We start from the raw sequence: 12,599 nt of genomic DNA, 5'->3' as shown, positions 1-12,599 counted from the left end.
GTGCCCCCCTAAGCCGTCCCACAGCCCCCCCTGCCCGCCCCGTGCCCGCCGCCCGCTGGCTGAGGCCTGCCCCCGCTGCCGCCCGCCTCGCCCATGGCGTGCCCGCAGCCCCCGGCGGAGCAGGACCTGCTCGGGCTCCTCCTCGGCGGCGAGGAGCCCGGGGACGGCCTCCTGCTGGAGGACTGGGGCCTGCCCGGCGCCGAGGTGAGCCGTACCGTGGGGGGGGGTGGTTCCTCCCGGGTTGGGTCAGGCTTGGCTCCGTGCTCATTAAGGGATTTTTTATTTATTTATTTATTTTTCTCCGCAGCTGCTGAGCGAGGAGATGGACGAGTTCATCAGCCGCCTGCTGAGCCCCTTGGAGGATGAGGCAGGGTTGCTGCAGGGCTGCTCGCCGGCTGACAGCGACAGCGGCATTTCTGAGGACCAGAATCTGTCCCGCAGCCCCGGCAGTGACGTGGCCGGCAGCCCTCAGAGCTCGGACGTGGTGCAGGTTGATCACAACTATTCCCTCCACCAAGGCTGGCCGGCGCTGGAAAGCGTGAGGGCGGACACGGCAGAAGGGGATGTTTCCATCGACCTTGGTAAGCGATGTGGGGGGTCCTTCAGGCCCGGCTACGGGTGGTGCTGTGCCTGAAAAAAAAAAAGAAAATGGTGCGGAAAAGCTCCCCGACACAGAGGTCTGCTGTGGGGGCACAAAGTAGCGATGGAGAGACTACTGTCGTGCCTTTCTGCTGGCATGAAATCACAATTTCACGCTACTCGGATGTGGCTGGTGAGGTTTTTGTGCTGCTTCTCTGAGGCCCGCAGCTTGACTCTCTTCCTTCCCCAGAGACATGGACGGACTTGGAAAGCATGGCTGAGGCACTGGAACCGAGCTCCAGTTTCCCAGTTGCTGTTGATGTGGATGCTGGACCCCAGCTCGTGCCCGAAGCCGCTGTGCAGGTACTGACTGCTGTGCCTAAGGCAGCATGTGCTAGTGGGCCTGTCCTTTTCTTCTCATCACATCTTCCCTTTTCTCTGGGAAAGGGAGAAATTACTGTGAGGAGTATCCTCGGGGAAAGCTTGATGATGCTTTGGGAAAGCTTATCCTGGTTTTGTATGCCTTCTCTGCCCTGGGGTGGACTCCCTCCCCTTACTTTGGATTTTCTTTACATATAATTTTTGCTGTTTTCTAGCCTGGCTTCCCAGAGCTGGTGCTGACCGAGGAGGAGAAGCAGCTCCTGGAGAAGGAAGGTGTTTCATTACCGACCTGCCTGCCACTGACCAAAGTGAGTCCTCGCTGCAGCCTGTCAGTCCCAAACTGACTTTGATTCCTCAAACACATCATTGCTGAACGTGCAGGGCGGTGCCTTGGTGGGGCCACGTGCGGCAGGGCTGAGGGTCCTGCTCCTCCCTTCAGGGCCCTGGCTGCTCTCGGTCTCCTCCCTTGTGACTGACTGCAGGAGGCAGTAACACCACAAGTGCTTTCAGCCTTCTCCCTGCCTGCCTGGTGGCTCGTGCGCTGCGTGCTTTTCATCTTCCTTCGGTTGATTTTATGGCTCTGCTACGCTAGGAAGCTGCCGGTCTTATCAGCAGGCCAGAGTTTGCCTTGCAGCTTGTGCATTCAGTGGCGTGGGAGGAACAGGGGACAAAAGTACCCAGGTTTCTGCTTTCTAGGCTGAGTGCTGCGCAGCGTTTGTGAGGGCTGGGCCGCCATCACCTTGGGGTGGCTGCTGATCAGAAATGGCTCTTGCAGGCTGAGGAGCGGCTCCTGAAGAAAGTGCGCCGGAAGATCCGGAACAAGCAGTCAGCCCAGGACAGCCGTCGCAGGAAGAAGATCTATGTGGATGGCCTGGAGAACAGGTACGGGCACACAGCAGCTGTGCTGTGCTGCTGCTGGGATCTCGCCTCCACGAGCAGAAGGCGAGCAGACCCTGCAGGGGGCTCAGAAGCTCGGGGCATGGCCTGCCTGCCCTGTTAGGCTTGGGGGAGGCACGGAGCTTGCTCAGTTGGAGCCAGGTGCTGGCCAGACCCAGCAGTGCTTGCGTCTGCCCCAGCCACCCAGAGGTGGTGGCTGTTCCCTGAGGAAAAACCCTGGTGAAGTCCCTGCTGCTGACTAACAAGTTAAAACCTCTCTGTTTTCCCCCCGTGCTGTTCGTCTGTCCCGGGCAGGGTGGCAGCCTGCACGGCTCAGAACCACGAGCTGCAGAAGAAGGTGCAGCTCCTGCAGAAGCAGAACATGTGAGTTCTCTTGGTCGGACGTGTCTGGAGATGTGGCGGGGGTGGTTATTCTCCTGCTTGGGACTGCAGCCTGTCACTGGCTGCAAAAGGGGAAGAGGGACGCACAGCTCGTGGCCCGACTGCTGTGCTAACGTGTTGTGCCTGCTCTCCTGCAGGTCTCTGCTGGAGCAGCTGCGCAAACTGCAGGCCTTGGTGAGGCAGTCCACCACCAAAACCACCACAGCGAGCACCTGCGTCATGGTGAGTGGCTTCAGCCACCTTTGGGAAGGGGTCTCGGCTGCCCCTGTAAATCTGGGAGGCAGGCGTTTATTGCAAACAGTAAAGTTTGTCCATGTGCTTTTGCTGAGAGCTCTGCTGATCTCTGTTCCCAGGTCCTGGTTCTGTCCTTCTGCCTCATCCTCTCACCCAGCCTCTACTCATTCGGAACCAGAGGGCCGCAGCCAGAGCTCAGAGGTGAGTGCCCAGGGGGCCAAGCATGGTTCCAGGGAAAGCCCCTGCAGGGCAGAGCACTTCCCACAGAGCCCAAATCTTTGGGCACCTCCAACCCAAGAGCCCCTGGGGTGAGCGTTGGTTTGCCTTCCCTTTCCCAGCCCAGCTCCAGCCCCTTCCCTTTGCCCAGGGTTAGGGGGTGACACCAGAACTGCCCAAATCCGCCGCCGCGGGGAGCACGGGCTGTGCTCGTGCCTGGCGGCTGTGCAGCACCCGTTTTCCCCGCCTCCCTGGGAGGAGGCGGCCCTGCTTGAACAGTTTGTTCTCCTTGCGTGGGCTCGGCAGTGGCCTGTGCTCAGTAGGACTGCGAGAGGTTAACGCATCGTGCTCTCGAGGTGGGGATGACGAAGCAGCTCTTCCTCTTCTTGCAGTGCTGTCGCGGCAGATTCGCGAGTTCCCGAACCAGGCTTGGCAGGCAGCACGAGGCAGGCAGGAGGAAGCTGCGCTGGAGAGGCTCAGCCCCGAGCCTGAGGACACCTCGCTGCTGGGCAGCCTTAATCAGTCACGGGGAGAGGGGCAGAGTCCACCCAAGCCCGATCTGAGATCCGCCTTCAACAGCAACTCATCCTCTGACCCTCCTGCCGCAGCAGGCTCCGAGCTGGGCCCTCCCCAGCCACAGGAGCAGCGCTCCCGGGGCGACCCCTTGCACTCAGAGGTGCTGGCACCATGGAAAGCCAAGAGCCAGGAGTGGGTGGAGCGCACCGCCAGCGTCGTCATCCAGCAGCACCACGCCGACGAGATGTGACCCTCACCTCCTGCTTGCTGCCTGCCGGGGTGAGGCCGGGCGCCCCGTCGGGGAGGGACAAGCAGAGCCGTGTTAGCCAAGAACCCATCAGAGCAAACGCTTTTTAATCATCTCCTGATCGCTGGCAGCTCAGAGCGTTTCCCAGAGGGGAATCGCTGTGCAGATGATCTATTCCTACGCCCTGCTTTGTGTGTCTGTAACGGGAGCCTGCCCGAGATGGGGTGGGAAGCTCTGGGAAGCTCTGGGAGCTTTGTTCCACTGGGGTGCAGAGGGTGAAGGTGAAGGCTCAGTCCTGCAATTTGTGCCACGTCTGGTGGCCACGAGCACTTCTTCTTGTCCCTCCCCAGTGATCCCGCAGTGCTGTCAGGTGTTTGGGCATGAGATGGCAAGCAGGATGCTGACCTTCGGTGCCCTGCAGGGAGTGATCCTGCCCTTGCAACAGCCCCGGCGCCTCCCGTGTTCCTGCTGGCTGCTGAGCCACGCTGAGCTCGCTGCTGGCCGGGCTGGAGAAGGTGGCAGGGAGTCTTTCCCAAGCTGCGTGAGCCAGTTCCCCTCGCAGGGGCCGAGCCTTTCCTCTACCCACACCGCTGAGCTGAGCTTTTGCCCCTCGGGCAGAAGGGATGAGGCTACCGTGGGGGAGCAGAGCTGAGAGCTGCGCAGCATCTTGCTCCTCTGAGGGGTTTCCTGTCTGCTGGCTGGGTCCGGAGCGGTGCTGAGCACCCCAGCTTTGCAGGCAGCCGGGGCTTGGTGCCCTCCCTGCCGTGCAGTGCAGCCCGGTACCTGCTGAGCGCCTCCTTCCCCTGCTTCGGATCTAAGCCCGTGAGGACGTTTCCTCGTTAATGAAGTGTAAATAAGTATTAATGAAGTGTAAATAAAACCCGCTCTCTGTGCAGCTCTGCCCTCCGTGCTCTTTTCAGTCTGGGGCTGGGCTGACCAGGTGAGGCTGGAGCGTCGCAGAAGCACCCCGAGTGCAGGAGCCCCTCTCCCAGCCCAGCAGAGGCCAGGGATGCGTGACACCACCCAAACAGTTCGGGACAAACGGGTGCTGCCGGCACCCATGGGTGACAGCCGTGCGCGAGGAGGGGCGGCAGCAGGCCTGCCGTGCTGTGCCACGTGCAGCGATGCTGTGAGCGCAGCAGAACCGAGCAGCTTCCCCCGGAGGAAGTGCAAGGAGCTGCTGTCTGCCCCCACCTCTGCTTTCGTAAGGAGAAGCTGCACAATCGCAGGAAGTGGAGGAAAGCTGGAGTGGTGCAACAGCCCCGTCCCCTCATCTGGGGGACGATGGTTGCTAAACCAGGGCTGTGTGCTGAGCTCCGTTGCTAGACCATGGCTGTGTGCTGAGCTCTGTCAGGGTCACCAAGGCGTCAGTGGCTCCTGAGCTCAGGCTGCAGAGCCCAACACGGGGCGTGGGGTGCAGGAACCCAGGGACGCAGGCATGCTTACGGCAGAAAAGCACTGGAAGAGGTGTTGTGGGGGTGGATAAGAAGTAAAATTGTTTGCTTTGCCTCTGCTTGTGAGAAGAAGAAGTGGAAGAGTGCGGCTCACCCGCGGGCTGTGCCTCAGGACAGGTGGCAGCACACTTCTGCTTCTAGAACGAGGTGACCCCGGGAAGGCAGCCACTGCTCCTTCCACCTCCTGCGGTGGCAGGTTGGTCTGGAAGCCCAGAATTGCTTTTGTTTCATTTTCTGCAGTTCAAGGACAGGGTGTGTAATGCCACTGATGCCAGCTGGAGTCCCAGACGCTGCCCCGGGGCTAATCAATATCCGTGTGAGTCACACAAAACAAAACGTGGCGGTGTTGGCAGCAGTGCTGGGGGGGGACAGGCTCTGGCACTGCACCCGGCACCTGCCACCCGGCCAAGCATCAGGAGGGGAGAGCTGGGGTGGCCCAGAGCCCGCATCAGGTCCAGGTACTACCCCGGAGACATTTTGGAGTCGGTGCCCTGTGCCCTCAGCCTGTGCCACCTCACTAATTCTGTTTTTTTCACCGCTTTCTGTGCTCACCTGCCTGCCCCGCAGCGAGCAGCTGTGAGGCAGCAAGGGGAAGGAAGCGTGGCGTGGGCGCCACGCCATGGGACAAGGGGCAGCGATGAGAAAAATGCCAGGAATGAGCCCTTCAGACGCGTGTTGTTCCCGGTCAGGTGGAGGAACAGGAGGAGCCTGCTATTTCTGTGACCCCCCCCCACGCTCCTCGTCCTCACTAAGGACTGTCCCTGATGGCTCTTCTTGCATGCTGAGGTGCGGGGAGTGCTGCTGGCACTGCCACCACTCTGTCCCCAGCTCCTGCGGGGCTGAGCAGGGTCCCGCTGCCCTGGCTGTGGTGGGGAGCTGGGGATGATCATGGGATGGGGGCCACAGACTGGGGACAGGCGATGGGAGAGGCACTGGGATGTCACAGGAGGACGGGATGTGAGAAGACAAGAGGCAGAGGACATTTTGCAGCAAAACTTTATTGGGAGCAGAGGAAGGGGCAGGAGCTGGGTCTGCAGCCCAGCACGGACACCGGCTTGAGTCCCTACGGGGTGACCCTCACTGCCAGCGCTTGTGCAGGCGTGTGAAGATGTTGATGCCGACCCTGTGGAGACAGAGCAGGAGACGTCAGGCAGGAAGCACGGGGCCACCACGCCACTGCCCACAGACCCCGTGCCTCTGCCCCGGGCTCACCTGGTGGCTTTCCAGTCATCATCGATGCTGTCGACGTGTGACCGCAGGAGCCACATGGTCTTCAGGACCTCCTTGCCGTCCTTGTCCACGAAGCACTGGCCCGTGAAGACAGTGGTGGAGTCTGTGGGGAAGGGCAGGTGAGGGGAGAGTGGCTGGGGCAGGGGCTCCTTGGCCCTGGGGACAGCTCGCTTGGGCTGTCCCTGCCCTCTGGGGACAGTGGTGTTGGGGAAGGCAGGCAGGGAGGGACAGGGGCTGCATGGAGACGGGCAGAGACCAGTGGGCTTCAGCCCTAACCCATTCTTTGTGTCCTGGGACCAGGAGGTGGCTCTGAGGACAGGGAGGGGGAACCACTGGGGACACAGCAGGGGACGGGGGAAACATTGGGGACACCTAGGGCAGAGATCATCAGGGATGCTGCAGGGAAGGGCAGGAGAGGATCGGTGATGGGGTTAGGGGAGGCACAAGGAGGGATGGGAAGCACTGGGGACACCGCAGGGAGGCTTGGCAAGGAGGGTAACCTGAAAAGCTCCAGTTGACGGTGAAGCCGAAGGTGGGCTGGCTCTTATGGTTGGTGCTGTGCTGGTTTCCCTTCAGCGGTGACAACTTGATCTCGTTTGTCGTGGCCGTCACAGCTGTGAGGTAGGTGCCGGTGAACTCTCCCTTGCTGTTCACAGCCCCGATGGTCATGTTGGAGCCCAGGTCGTTGGTCCAGCGCCCGGTCAGCACGCACTGGGGCAGAGGGGGCTCAGCACCAGGCAGAAGGCAGGCAGGGGGGCCCCAGGGGCACAGCCCCGCTGCCCGTCCCCATCCCCATCCTCATCCCCATCCCCTTACCTTCTCGGCAGAGAGGCTGGGGGCCAGCAGAGCCAGGCTGAGCAGCAGCAGGAGGGAGGTTGTCGGCACCATCTCTGCAGCAGGTGGACCGGCGGCTGTGCTCCTTGCAGGGCTCCCTCGGCTTTTTATTGCCGTGGGGCTGTGGGTGCCAGCTCTGCCCAGGGTTTGGTTGTGCAATCGGGGCGGTTCCACCTCAGCAGTTCCCAGCTGCAGGCATGGATTCCCAAAATGTGGTGTTGAAACTGTCCCTCCTTGCTGCTGTTTACAGAGCCCCGCGGGGAGGCTGGCAGCACAGAGGCTCAGCCGGGGAAAACCCCTTTCAGGGAGGATGCTCCCTCCCTTTTGCTGCCCCTTGGCCACCTCGAGGCTGTGCCTGGGCAGCACATAAGGTGCCCAGCAGCATCAACACCAGCCCCCCCAGGGACAGCAGCATCACGGCCCCAGCCTACTCCTCCTCACCCAGCTCCGTCATGCAAAACAAATTTGGGACCAGAGCTGCTGCAAGGTTTCCAGGTGTGCAGCTCGCTCCCACCTGTGGACAAGCACCGGGTGCAGCCCCAGGGGCTCACACTCTCCCAAACCCCTTTTTAATAAAGTCTTTATTTCTTAATAAAGAACCCCCACCCCCAGCACTGAAAAACCAGCATGGAGCATGAAACCATCACATCCTGGGTGTGCCAGCATACAGGTTTGCTGCTGTGTTGGCAGGTTGGAGGAAAAAGCCTGATTCTGAGAAGCAAGCATTCCTCGAATATCTTGGATGTTGTGTTTTAATGCTGACAAATATTATTTTTACACTGGCGTTTTCAAGTTGCTTTAATCACGTATTTACATACTTCCGCTTTTGTTGCTGGCCAGCGTGGCTGACGTGACTCAGTTCATGCCAGATTTTCTCATATGTTCCTTAAAAACATCCAAGGTGACCTCTTAAAAAAAATACATTACTTCCCCAGTCATCACCCACAGGCACAGAGAAAAAAAATCCATTTCTTGTAAGGGAGCAGCTCAGAAATACATCTCCGTTCTCCTTTCCTTTTAGCCTCACTTCTCAGCCCTGGCTTCTCTCTGGCAGCAGAACTGATCAGTGCCCGTGCTGCTGGGCGCCTCGGTGCCACCTCTCTGCAGGAGCCCTGCAGACCCCTCGCTGCGCCCCCAGCATCGCGCTTCCCGGCAGGACCACCTTGGGGATTTAGGCTCCCGTGGCTCGTTTCCTGATGGATTTTCCAGCCCTTGGTCTCTGCTGCACGCACACATGCCCCTGCTGTGACAGCAGCCGTGCCTTCCTGGGAAAAAAATCCTGCTGCTGTGTTGACTTTGCTTTTATCTAGGAATCGGCTGCACCTCAAGGTAGGGTTTCCCATTAGGCTGATGGGTTTACTTTGGCTGCCCAGGCACAGCTCTTTTACACCTGGATAGGTTTTGTTCAGCAGAACAGAAGCTCCAGCATCAGGGTTATTTACCATTACTTTTCCGATATTTAATAAACCTTAGCCTGCTGGTGTGTGAGAGCTGGTGCCCAGGGTCTGTGCGCTGAGCATCCTCCGACATCCCCCAAACCCAAACTGGGCAGCACGTGGCGAGCCCTGCGACTGAGTCAGCCTTGGGAAGGATTTCTCCACAAATGGAGAAAATGACTCCTCTCTGGAACCAAAGATCGCCAGCCCAGCCTAGAGAATTGTCCATGCGGACCTGTCTGAAAGCTGGCCCCCTAAGATGCAATTGTAACTGATGTGCTAAAAAGAAAATAGTAGAATTATCCATTTGTACGGTAACACCGAACTCCCCGGTCTTTGAAAGAAAGCCTGTAGGCAGCCCATCCCATAGGGTTAATCAGCAGTTCCAGCAGGTCTCAGCAATTCAACCAAGCCTTGAAGAAAACCTGACAGCTTTGGCAGCTGTTTTTGCTCTTTGCCTGCCGGCCCAGGATGTCACCGTGCATGGGGATGGCCAACGGGGGTGAGTGGTTTGTTCCTCGGGGACCATGCACCCTGCTGAGCTCCTCGTGCTCAGCCCTGGGGGGATGTCCCCACGGCGCCAGCCTCGCAGCCCAGCTGACAGCCAAAGCCCTGGTGCAAAGCAAAGGGGGGTTGGCTTCCAGGGGGCGGCAGGGGAGTGCACCTCCCCAAAACCAGGTGGGTGCAGCCAGCGGGCAGGATGTGTGCCTGAACGAGGAAAAGGGACCAGGAGCTGGTGACACATTGGTCACAGGGCCAGCTGTGCCCGTCTCCCATGCAGCCTGGTGGCATTTTGGTACCCGTGCCAGTTTCGGTGCATTCCTGTGGGCAGGGAGTGCGAGGACTTCTTGCTCCCATCACCAGCCTGCGGGCAGGATCTCACAGGAGGCAGCCTGTACCCAAGGCGTGTCCCCAGGAAGCACAAGACGGGGAGCAGACAGCCGGACAATAGTTTGCTGGGCACTTAAAGTGATTTATCAGCTGAAACCTGCTCCCCCAGCTCGCGGCACGGTGCCAGGCCAGGGCCGTGCCGCTCCGCCGAGCTTCAGCTGCCGTGCCCGCGGGGCTCTGGGCTGGGCTGGGGGTGCTGGCGGTGCCATCCTGCCGACGGGGAGCTCGTGGCAAAGCCTGCGGGGTGGCACAGGGGCAAATCCTGCAGCTGGACACGGGGGGCTGTGGGTACCGGGACGCCCATTTGGGTACGTGCTGGGAATCGTACTGCTGACGGACCAGAAAGCTGGGATTTACCCCTTGCCTTGCAAGGGGTAAATGCTCTGCCCAGCCCTCAGTCAGCCCCACGCTGGTGCTGCAGAGCGGATCCCCTCTCCGTTTTGCTCTGCACACCGGTAGAGCCAGCTTTTCCTAGGCAGAGGAGAGCCCCAGCTGGCAGCAGAGGTATTGCAGCCCTTTCTAGGGGAAACCCCCGCGCCAGCACCGACCGTATTTTTTATCCTCTAGCACCAGCTGCTGGATGTCGGTGGAAAAGGAACAACTCGCGGAAACCTGGCAGCCCTTCCAAAAGAGGCAGCTGTCAACGCAGAGGGAGCCTGCGAGAATAAATCAGATTGCTTGGGAGACGCGATGCGCGTGGTCCGGCTTTGATGGGGTTGCGCAAGGAGCAGGGGACGGGACCCAAAATACGGGCTGTGCAGCGCCCCGGCTGTAACCGGAGCTGTGCTGGGCGGCTGGGGCGAGCGAGGCGAGGCCGGGGTGACCGGGGAACCTGCACGGCCGCGGGGAGAGGCGTGGGAGTTCATCTGCTGAGGGTGGTGGAAGCTGTTGCCTGTTAAAGCACGGAAACGCTCCGTGCTTTGCAGGTCCCGCTGCCTGGCTGGGTACCAGGATGGTTAAAGAAAAAAAGTACAACCTCGGCTGGTATGGATTCATATATATATATTTTTAATGTTAGAGGCTGGGTTATGTTGTGGCATGCAGAACCTGTGGGGTGCAAGCTTTGCCATGGCCACGGGGCAGAGGGGGTCACCCCGAGAGCCCCTGCTTTGCTGGGGGGACAGCTGCAGCCGTAGCACACCTTCAAGGGGTGGGTGAAGCCACATCCTCGCAGGATGAGGACAAGCTGTGCAGGATCTTCCCTCCTGGGGCACGTTTGCGCGTGAAGATGTTTCTGCCCACCCTGCAGGGAAGCAGAGAGGTCCTGTGGGACGACCCGCATACGCAGCCCCCTCAGTGCCGCGGGTGATGGGGGTGTCCCCAAACGTTCTCCAGCTTGCCCCATCAGCTCTCCCCCTCACGGGTGCAAACCCAGTGCTGAGGGGCTCCTGGGGCAGCCCCCAGACCCTGCTCACTCCACGAAGGGACGCTCTGAGGGGTGCTGGGGAAGACCAATCCCCAGTGCCACTGCCCGCCACGTCCCCCCGCTACCTGGTGGCTTTCCAGTCCTCCTCCAGGGACCCGACGGCTTCGCGCAGCAGCCACGTGGTGCTCAGCACCTCCCTCCCGCTCGCCTCCACAAAGCACTGCCCGGCGAAGGTGGTGGTAGCATCTGGGGGGAAGCATTGAGGTGGGAGGGGGATGGCACCCGATCACTGCCCCCTTTTGCTGGGGTGTCCCCACCCCACCCCACCCCCTTTTCCCCAGGCAGACTTCCTGGAGGATGACAAGTCCAGCCAGCTGCTGGAGCAACTCATGGTGCTGGCCCTGGTGCCCCAGGACTTACTGGAGAACATGTCCCACCGCACGGTGAAGGCGAAGGTGGGTGATGCCACCTCGCTGGGCTGCTGCTGGGCTCCCTTCAGCAGGGAGACGCGGGGACAGCCACCAGAGAGGGTCACCCGGGTGAGGAACTCGCCCTGGAAGCCCCCGTCGTCAGTCAGTGCCGAAATCTCCATCAGCGAGTCCTGCTCGTTCCTCCACAGCCCGCTGAGCTGGCACTGCGGGGACAGCGACACAGGCCATGCACCGTCCCCAGGCGCAGACCCCTGCCCTGTCCCCTAGCCCCCTACCTTCCTCTCCGTGGGGCTGATGCACACCACCAGGGCCAGGAACAGGGCCAGGGCGAAGGCACCGCTCCCCATGGCCGCGGGGCTGCCCAGCACCTGGCACGGCTCGCCCTGGCCCCTTTATAGGGCTGTAACTGGAGCCAGGGCCAGGGCAGGCCAGGAGAGGTCGGGGTGACCCAGGCAGGGCTGCGGGGGGGGGGGCTGCACACCCCGTGCCGGGGGCTCGCGCCGCCCACCGCCGTCCCGTGCCACCGCCAGCTGTGTGGTGTCAGCTCCTGCTGCCGGTCCTTAGCCGCCTCTGCTGGAGTGTGTGGCTTTCTTTGCTTGGAGATGGGGCTGTGGCCACAACCTGAAATTAATCCTTCCGGTATGTGCAGAAGGGGTCTTCTGGAAGACACCAGCAGGTCTGTGCACCCCAGCGGGAAGCGATGCTGGTCACAGTCCGGGGGTATGGCCCCCACCAAGGATGAGTGGTGTTCTGCAGGGCTGGGGACCTGGCTCAGGGACTCCTCTGTCCTCCCAGGATGACAGTCTGTGCTTGGCAAGGCTGCAGAAAGGGCTGAGCCAAGGGGAGCAGCCGAGGAGCAGGACCAAGCAGCCTTCAATTGCCTGGTGAGAGGGGAGCACCCTGGCTTCATCCACTTGGGAGAACGAACACTGGGTGGAGACATGGAGCACAAGGCCATTGGGTACTGAGATGTTGGGTGCTGAGATTCTGGGCACTGAGATGTGTGCTGGGCTGTTGGGCATTGAAATATTGGGTACTGGGATATTGGATGTTGAGATGTTGGGTGTTGAGATACTTAGCACTGAGACTTTGAGTGCAGAGAACCTGGGTGCTCAGATGTTGGGCATTAGGTGTGCCTACAGGGCTAGGAAACAGGCTGGGCAATCAGGAGGGACGTGCTCATTTTGGATTTCATGTGCATATTTTGGTCAGGAAGGATGTGTGCAGTGTGCAGTGCGGGTGGTGCCGGTCCAATATGACTCCCGTGTGCTGCTCCAGCGTGGAGGATGTGGCCAGAAGGTGAGGGAGCATGCCCTTGCTGCCTCACCCACGGGGCACAGCCCACGGGCACGCTGTGGTTGGTGACAACCTGATGGCATTGAGGACAGAAGCCCCCGCCCCGGGAACAAGGCTGGCCCTTCTGGAAAGCTTGGTTTTGGTGTGCAGCTGATAGGGAGCCACATGAAAGGGCCGGCCCTGGGGTGATGCAGCCACCCACGGAGCCCC

General features: G+C 60.6%; 3 protein-coding genes across 4 annotated transcripts; 1 reads left to right on the top strand and 2 right to left on the bottom strand.

Annotated features, from left to right (window-relative positions):
- The first annotated feature begins 93 nt into the window (after positions 1-93).
- Positions 94-4,346, top strand: CREB3 (cAMP responsive element binding protein 3). Its single transcript, XM_035309796.1, has 9 exons — positions 94-204; positions 308-581; positions 830-942; positions 1,176-1,268; positions 1,736-1,842; positions 2,152-2,220; positions 2,376-2,460; positions 2,592-2,673; positions 3,081-4,346. Exons 1-9 carry the CDS (start codon positions 94-96, stop codon positions 3,452-3,454), a joined length of 1,308 nt encoding a protein of 435 aa, XP_035165687.1. The 3' UTR covers positions 3,455-4,346.
- A 1,541-nt stretch (positions 4,347-5,887) lies between these two features.
- On the bottom strand, positions 5,888-7,109 carry LOC118156289 (avidin-like). 2 transcript variants are annotated; one of them, XM_035310228.1, is made up of 4 exons: positions 6,952-7,109; positions 6,636-6,846; positions 6,118-6,238; positions 5,888-6,028 (listed from the first exon to the last, which is right to left on the bottom strand). In XM_035310228.1, exons 1-4 carry the CDS (start codon positions 7,021-7,023, stop codon positions 5,983-5,985), a joined length of 450 nt encoding a protein of 149 aa, XP_035166119.1. In that variant the 5' UTR covers positions 7,024-7,109; the 3' UTR covers positions 5,888-5,982. The 2 variants fall into 2 exon arrangements, with proteins under 2 accessions (XP_035166119.1, XP_035166120.1); XM_035310229.1 differs by having other exon boundaries at positions 6,636-6,850; positions 6,956-7,100.
- Positions 7,110-10,301: 3,192 nt separating this feature from the next.
- LOC118156589 (avidin-like) lies at positions 10,302-11,509 on the bottom strand. The gene is made up of 4 exons (XM_035310753.1): positions 11,369-11,509; positions 11,083-11,296; positions 10,788-10,908; positions 10,302-10,539 (listed from the first exon to the last, which is right to left on the bottom strand). Exons 1-4 carry the CDS (start codon positions 11,438-11,440, stop codon positions 10,440-10,442), a joined length of 507 nt encoding a protein of 168 aa, XP_035166644.1. The 5' UTR covers positions 11,441-11,509; the 3' UTR covers positions 10,302-10,439.
- Between the last annotated feature and the right edge of the window lie 1,090 nt (positions 11,510-12,599).

The sequence above is a fragment of the Oxyura jamaicensis genome, chromosome Z, assembly GCF_011077185.1.
Source record: "Oxyura jamaicensis isolate SHBP4307 breed ruddy duck chromosome Z, BPBGC_Ojam_1.0, whole genome shotgun sequence".
Lineage (NCBI taxonomy): Eukaryota > Metazoa > Chordata > Aves > Anseriformes > Anatidae > Oxyura > Oxyura jamaicensis.
This window is presented reverse-complemented; position numbering and strand designations above follow the sequence as displayed.

What these genes read in the sequence shown, in the direction of transcription:
- CREB3 (XM_035309796.1), top strand. Translation starts at nt 94, where the DNA reads ATGGCGTGCCCGCAGCCCCCGGCGGAGCAGGACCTGCTCGGGCTCCTC. An exon ending in CCTGCCTGCCACTGACCAAA is followed by an intron (nt 1,269 to 1,735) that starts GTGAGTCCTCGC and finishes TGGCTCTTGCAG; the next exon opens with GCTGAGGAGCGGCTCCTGAA. An exon ending in GTGGATGGCCTGGAGAACAG is followed by an intron (nt 1,843 to 2,151) that starts GTACGGGCACAC and finishes TGTCCCGGGCAG; the next exon opens with GGTGGCAGCCTGCACGGCTC.
- LOC118156289 (XM_035310228.1), bottom strand. Translation starts at nt 7,023, where the DNA reads ATGGTGCCGACAACCTCCCTCCTGCTGCTGCTCAGCCTGGCTCTGCTG. An exon ending in CCAGCCTCTCTGCCGAGAAG is followed by an intron (nt 6,847 to 6,951) that starts GTAAGGGGATGG and finishes CCTCTGCCCCAG; the next exon opens with TGCGTGCTGACCGGGCGCTG. An exon ending in GATGACTGGAAAGCCACCAG is followed by an intron (nt 6,029 to 6,117) that starts GTGAGCCCGGGG and finishes CTGTCTCCACAG; the next exon opens with GGTCGGCATCAACATCTTCA.
- LOC118156589 (XM_035310753.1), bottom strand. Translation starts at nt 11,440, where the DNA reads ATGGGGAGCGGTGCCTTCGCCCTGGCCCTGTTCCTGGCCCTGGTGGTG. An exon ending in TCAGCCCCACGGAGAGGAAG is followed by an intron (nt 11,297 to 11,368) that starts GTAGGGGGCTAG and finishes CTGTCCCCGCAG; the next exon opens with TGCCAGCTCAGCGGGCTGTG. An exon ending in GAGGACTGGAAAGCCACCAG is followed by an intron (nt 10,540 to 10,787) that starts GTAGCGGGGGGA and finishes GCTTCCCTGCAG; the next exon opens with GGTGGGCAGAAACATCTTCA.